This window comes from Echiichthys vipera, assembly GCF_963691815.1.
Source record: "Echiichthys vipera genome assembly, chromosome: 5".
Taxonomy (NCBI): Eukaryota; Metazoa; Chordata; class Actinopteri; order Perciformes; family Trachinidae; genus Echiichthys; species Echiichthys vipera.
In genome coordinates this window covers 85,001-92,500 of record NC_139830.1, presented here as the reverse complement: position 1 = coordinate 92,500, position 7,500 = coordinate 85,001, and the positions used below count along the sequence as shown (strand labels likewise).

At 56.0% G+C, this 7,500-nt stretch overlaps 1 protein-coding gene across 1 annotated transcript in view; it reads right to left on the bottom strand.

Annotated features, from left to right (window-relative positions):
* Positions 1–7,500, bottom strand: part of dgkd (diacylglycerol kinase delta) — a 49,915-nt gene that overhangs the window by 22,943 nt on the left and 19,472 nt on the right. The window contains 5 exon segments of the mRNA XM_083913267.1: positions 1,392–1,639; positions 1,641–1,717; positions 2,373–2,472; positions 2,769–2,863; positions 4,147–4,231. Coding sequence (XP_083769393.1) covers positions 1,392–1,639; positions 1,641–1,717; positions 2,373–2,472; positions 2,769–2,863; positions 4,147–4,231 — 605 coding nt within the window.

Below are 7,500 nucleotides of genomic sequence, written 5' to 3'. Positions count from 1 at the left end.
CCTCTCTCTGTGACCTGTCTCACCTCTCTCTGTGACCTGTCTCACCCCTCTGGGTCACCTGTCTCACCCCTCTCTGTGGCCTGTCTCACCCCTCTCTGTGGCCTGTCTCACCTCTCTCTGTGACCCGTCTCACCCCTCTGGGTGACCTGTCTCACCCCTCTCTGTGACCTGTCTCACCTCTCTCGGTGTGCTCGATGACCTGTCTCACCTCTCTCGATGACCTGTCTCACCTCTCTCTGTGACCTGTCTCACCCCTCTCGGTGACCCGTCTCACCTCTCTCGATGACCCGTCTCACCTCTCTCGATGACCCGTTTCACCTCTCTCTGTGACCTGTCTCACCTCTCTTTGTGACCTGTCTCACCCCTCTCGGTGACCCGTCTCACCTCTCTCGATGACCCGTCTCACCTCTCTCGATGACCCGTCTCACCTCTCTCGATGACCCGTCTCACCTCTCTCGATGACCCGTTTCACCTCTCTCTATGACTTGTCTCACCTCTCTCTGTGACCTGTCTCACCTCTCTCTGTGACCTGTCTCACCTCTCTCTGTGACCTGTCTCACCTCTCTCGGTGACCAGTCTCACCTCTCTCGGTGACCCGTCTCACCTCTCTCTGTGACCTGTCTCACCTCTCTCAGTGATCTGTCTCACCTCTCTACGTGACCTGTCTCACCCCTCTCTGTGACCTGTCTCACCCCTCTCTGTGACCTGTCTCACCTCTCTCTGTGTGCTCGATGACCTGTCTCACCTCTCTCAGTGATCTGTCTCACCTCTCTCCGTGACCCGTCTCACCTCTCTCTGCTGTGACCTGTCTCACCCCTCTCAGTGACCTGTCTCACCCCTCTCTGTGACCTGTCTCACCTCTCTCGGTGTGCTCGATGACCTGTCTCACCTCTCTCGGTGACCTGTCTCACCTCTCTCGGTGTGCTCGGTGACCTGTCTCACCTCTCTCGGTGACCTGTCTCACCTCTCTCGGTGACCTGTCTCACCTCTCTCTGTGACCTGTCTCACCCCTCTCGGTGACCTGTCTCACCTCTCTCGGTGACCTGTCTCACCTCTCTCGGTGTGCTCGGTGACCTGTCTCACCCCTCTCGGTGACCTGTCTCACCCCTCTCGGTGACCTGTCTCACCTCTCTCGGTGACCTGTCTCACCCCTCTCGGTGACCTGTCTCACCTCTCTCGGTGACCTGTCTCACCCCTCTCGGTGACCTGTCTCACCCCTCTCGGTGACCTGTCTCACCCCTCTCGGTGACCTGTCTCACCTCTCTCGGTGACCTGTCTCACCCCTCTCGGTGACCTGTCTCACCCCCCTCGATGACCTGTCTCACCTCTCTCGGTGACCTGTCTCACCCCTCTCGGTGACCTGTCTCACCTCTCTCGGTGACCTGTCTCACCTCTCTCGGTGTGCTCGATGATCTGTCTGATGGCCTTCTTCAAGCTGTTGGCTCTCAGCATCAGCTGCTCCCTGGGTTTAAAGATGGCGGCTGCAGCGGCGGCGGCGGCGGCGCTGGTGCGTGGCGAGCAGGGCGGCGTGTGATGAAGATGATGATGAAGGTGAAGGTGATGAAGATGATGATGAAGAGCAGGAGGCAGCACCACGCCCTCAGACTCCTCCTGCTCCTCAGCGATGGTGGGGGGGGGGGGCCGGGAGGGACGACGCCTGAGACTCTTCATTCAGCGTCTTCAGGAGGGAGTCCAACTTCTCCTTCAGCACGCCGCACTGAGAGAGACAGACAGGTGAGAGACAGACAGGTGAGAGACAGACAGGTGAGAGACAGACAGGTGAGAGACAGACAGGTGAGAGAGAGTCCAGCCAGGATCAGGTCTCAGGGGCAGCAGCTCCAGCCTCTGATCCTGGATCAGGTCTCAGGGCAGCAGCTCCAGCCTCTGATCCTGGATCAGGTCTCAGGGGCAGCAGCTCCAGCCTCTGATCCTGGATCAGGTCTCAGGGGCAGCAGCTCCAGCCTCTGATCCTGGATCAGGTCTCAGGGGCAGCAGCTCCAGCCTCTGATCCTGGATCAGGTCTCAGGGGCAGCAGCTCCAGCCTCTGATCCTGGATCAGGTCTCAGGGGCAGCAGCTCCAGCCTCTGATCCTGGATCAGGTCTCAGGGCAGCAGCTCCAGCCTCTGATCCTGGATCAGGTCTCAGGGGCAGCAGCTCCAGCCTCTGATCCTGGATCAGGTCTCAGGGGCAGCAGACTCTGATCCTGGATCAGGTCTCAGGGGCAGCAGCTCCAGCCTCTGGTCCTGGATCAGGTCTCAGGGCAGCAGCTCCAGCCTCTGATCCTGGATCAGGTCTCAGGGGCAGCAGCTCCAGCCTCTGATCCTGGATCAGGTCTCAGGGGCAGCAGACTCTGATCCTGGATCAGGTCTCACCTTCTTGGCGACGGCCTCCGTCTCCTCTGAACTCTCCGTGTTCTTCTCGTACGTTCGACCGACACGAGCGACAAAGTCCTTCACCGTCTCACACAGGACCCTGAGAGACAGACAGGTGAGAGACAGACAGGTGAGAGACAGACAGGTGAGAGACAGACAGGTGAGAGACAGACAGGTGAGAGGCAGACAGGTGAGAGACAGACAGGTGAGACAGGCAGGTGAGAGACAGACAGGTGAGAGGCAGACAGGTGAGAGACAGACAGGCAGTCAGACAGACAGGCAGTCAGACAGACAGGTGAGACAGACAGACAGACAGACAGTCAGACAGACAGGCAGTCAGACAGACAGACAGTCAGTCAGTCAGTCAGACAGACAGACAGTCAGACAGACAGGTACCTGGCGGAGGAGATGACCACAGAGTGCTGGTCTGACGTCAGGATCTTGGACAAGTGGACGGAGACGGAGTCCTCACAGGTGAGAATCTGCTGAACCTGAGAGACAGACAGGTGAGAGTGAGACAGGTGAGAGACAGACAGGTGAGAGTGAGACAGACAGGTGAGAGACAGACAGGTGAGAGTGAGACAGGTGAGAGACAGACAGGTGAGAGACAGACAGGTGAGAGACAGACAGGTGAGAGACAGACAGGTGAGAGTGAGACAGGTGAGAGTGAGACAGGTGAGAGACAGACAGGTGAGAGTGAGACAGGTGAGAGACAGACAGGTGAGAGACAGACAGGTGAGGGACAGACAGGTGAGAGAGACAGACAGGTGAGAGACAGACAGACAGGTGAGGGACAGACAGGTGAGGGACAGACAGGTGAGGGACAGACAGGTGAGAGTGAGACAGGTGAGAGGCAGACAGGTGAGAGACAGACAGGTGAGGGACAGACAGGTGAGAGAGACAGACAGGTGAGAGACAGACAGTTGAGAGACAGACAGGTGAGAGACAGACAGGTGAGAGACAGACAGGTGAGAGACAGACAGGTGAGAGACAGACAGGGAGAGACAGACAGGTGAGAGACAGACAGGTGAGAGAGACAGACAGGTGAGAGACAGACAGGTGAGAGAGAGACAGGTGAGAGACAGACAGGTGAGAGACGGACAGGTGAGAAACAGACAGGTGAGAGACAGACAGGTGAGAGACAGACAGGTGAGAGAGAGACAGGTGAGAGACAGACAGGTGAGAGACAGGCAGGTGAGAGTGAGACAGGTGAGAGACAGACAGGTGAGAGTGAGACAGGTGAGAGACAGACAGGTGAGAGACAGACAGGTGAGAGAGACAGACAGGTGAGAGACAGACAGGTGAGAGACAGACAGGTGAGGGACAGACAGGTGAGAGAGACAGACAGGTGAGAGACAGACAGTTGAGCAGACAGGTGAGGGACAGACAGGGAGAGACAGACAGGTGAGAGACAGACAGGTGAGAGACAGACAGGTGAGAGACAGACAGGGAGAGACAGACAGGTGAGAGACAGACAGGTGAGAGAGACAGACAGGTGAGAGACAGACAGGTGAGAGAGAGACAGGTGAGAGACAGACAGGTGAGAGACAGACAGGTGGGAGACAGACAGGTGAGAGACAGACAGGTGAGAGACAGACAGGTGAGAGACAGACAGGGAGAGACAGACAGGTGAGAGACAGACAGGTGAGAGAGACAGACAGGTGAGAGACAGACAGGTGAGAGACAGACAGGTGAGAGACAGACAGGTGAGAGACAGACAGGTGAGAGACAGACAGACAGGTGAGAGACAGACAGGTGAGAGACAGACAGGTACCTCAGAGTCCTCGCTGCAGTCCTCGGTGACGGTGGATGTGGAGTGTTGCCGTGGAAACTTTGTCTCATAGACCATAATACTCCACCTGCATCAGGAGGACAGACAGGTACCTGTCTCACATCACTCACCTGTCTCACATCAGTCACCTGTCTCACATCACTCACCTGTCTCACATCACTCACCTGTCTCACATCAGTCACCTGTCTCACATCACTCACCTGTCTCACATCAGTCACCTGTCTCACATCACCCACCTGTCTCACATCACTCACCTGTCTCACATCACTCACCTGTCTCACATCAGTCACCTGTCTCACATCACCCACCTGTCTCACATCACTCACCTGTCTCACATCAGTCACCTGTCTCACATCACCCACCTGTCTCACATCACTCACCTGTCTCACATCACTCACCTGTCTCACATCACTCACCTGTCTCACATCACTCACCTGTCTCACATCACTCACCTGTCTCACATCACCCACCTGTCTCACATCACTCACCTGTCTCACATCAGTCACCTGTCTCACATCACCCACCTGTCTCACATCACTCACCTGTCTCACATCACTCACCTGTCTCACATCACTCACCTGTCTCACATCACTCACCTGTCTCACATCACCCACCTGTCTCACATCACTCACCTGTCTCACATCACTCACCTGTCTCACTTCACTCACCTGTCTCACCCACTCACCTGTCTCACCCTGCTCACCTGTCTCACTTCACTCACCTGTCTCACTTCACTCACCTGTCTCACATCACTCACCTGTCTCACATCACTCACCTGTCTCACATCACCCACCTGTCTCACATCACTCACCTGTCTCACATCACTCACCTGTCTCACATCAGTCTCCTGTCTCACATCACCCACCTGTCTCACATCACTCACGTGTCTCACATCAGTCACCTGTCTCATATCAGTCACCTGTCTCACATCACTCACCTGTCTCACATCACTCACCTGTCTCACTTCACTCACCTGTCTCACCCACTCGCCTGTCTCACCCCACTCACCTGTCTCACCCACTCACCTGTCTCACTTCACTCACCTGTCTCACATCAGTCACCTGTCTCATCCCACTCACCTGTCTCACATCACTCACCTGTCTCACATCACTCACCTGTCTCACATCACCAACCTGTCTCACATCACTCACCTGTCTCACATCACTCACCTGTCTCATATCACCAACCTGTCTCACATCACTCACCTGTCTCACATCACTCACCTGTCTCACATCAGTCACCTGTCTCACCCCACTCACCTGTCTCACATCACCCACCTGTCTCACTTCAGTCACCTGTCTCACTTCAGTCACCTGTCTCACCCCACTCACCTGTCTCACTTCACTCACCTGTCTCACATCAGTCACCTGTCTCATCCCACTCACCTGTCTCACTTCACTCACCTGTCTCACATCACTCACCTGTCTCACATCAGTCACCTGTCTCATCCCACTCACCTGTCTCACATCACTCACCTGTCTCACATCACTCACCTGTCTCACATCAGTCACCTGTCTCACCCACTCACCTGTCTCACCCTATCACCTGTCTCACCTCACTAACCTGTCTCACATCAGTCACCTGTCTCACCCACTCACCTGTCTCACCCACTCACCTGTCTCACCCCACTCACCTGTCTCACCCACTCACCTGTCTCACATCAGTCACCCGTCTCAAATCACTCACCTGTCTCACCCCACTCACCTGTCTCACATCAGTCACCTGTCTCACCCCACTCACCTGTCTCACCCACTCACCTGTCTCACCTCACTCACCTGTCTCAACCACTCACCTGTCTCACCTCACTCACCTGTCTCACCCACTCACCTGTCTCACCCACTCACCTGTCTCACCTCACTCACCTGTCTCACCCACTCACCTGTCTCGCCCCACTCACCTGTCTAACCCCACTCACATGTCTCACCTGTCTCGCCCATTCACCTCACTCACCTGTCTCACCCACTCACCTGTCTCACCCACTCACCTGTCTCACCTCACTCACCTGTCTCACCCCCCTCACCTGTCTCACCCACTCACCTGTCTCACCCACTCACCTGTCTCAGCCCACTCACCTGTCTCAGCCCACTCACCTGTCTCACCCACTCACCTGTCTCACCCACTCACCTGTCTCACCCCACTCACCTGTCTCACCCACTCACCTGTCTCACTCCCCTCACCTGTCTCACCCACTCACCTGTCTCACCCACTCACCTGTCTCACCCACTCACCCCACTCACCTGTCTCACCCACTCACCTGTCTCACCCCACTCACCTGTCTCACCCCACTCACCTGTCTCACCCACTCACCTGTCTCACCCACTTACCTGTCTCACCTTACTCACCTGTCTAACCCCACTCACATGTCTCACCTGTCTCGCCCCACTCACCTGTCTCACCCACTCACCTGTCTCACCCCACTCACCTGTCTCACATCAGTCACCTGTCTCACTTCACTCATCTGTCTCACATCACTCACCCGTCTCACATCACTCACCTGTCTCACCCCACTCACCTGTCTAACATCAGTCACCTGTCTCACCCCACTCACCTGTCTCACCCACTCACCTGTCTCACCTCACTCACCTGTCTCACCCACTCACCTGTCTCACCCACTCACCTGTCTCACCTCACTCACCTGTCTCACCCACTCACCTGTCTCACCCACTCACCTGTCTCACCTCACTCACCTGTCTCACCCACTCACCTGTCTCACCCACTCACCTGTCTCACCTCACTCACCTGTCTCACCCACTCACCTGTCTCGCCCATTCACCTATCTCACCTCACTCACCTGTCTCACCCACTCACCTGTCTCACCCCCCTCACCTGTCTCACCCACTCACCTGTCTCACCCACTCACCTGTCTCAGCCCACTCACCTGTCTCAGCCCACTCACCTGTCTCACCCACTCACCTGTCTCACCCCCTCACCTGTCTCACCCACTCACCTGTCTCACCCACTCACCTGTCTCACACCACTAACCTGTCTCACATCAGTCACCTGTCTCACATCAGTCACCTGTCTCACATCACTCACCTGTCTCACATCACTCACCTGTCTCACCCACTCACCTGTCTCACATCAGTCACCTGTCTCACCCCACTCACCTGTATCACCCACTCACCTGTCTCACATCACTCATCTGTCTCACATCACTCACCTGTCTCACATCACTCACCTGTCTCACTTCAGTCTCCTGTCTCACATCACTCACCTTTCTCACATCAGTCACCTGTCTCACATCAGTCACCTGTCTCACCCCACTCACCTGTATCACCCACTCACCTGTCTCACATCACTCATCTGTCTCACATCACTCACCTGTCTCACATCACT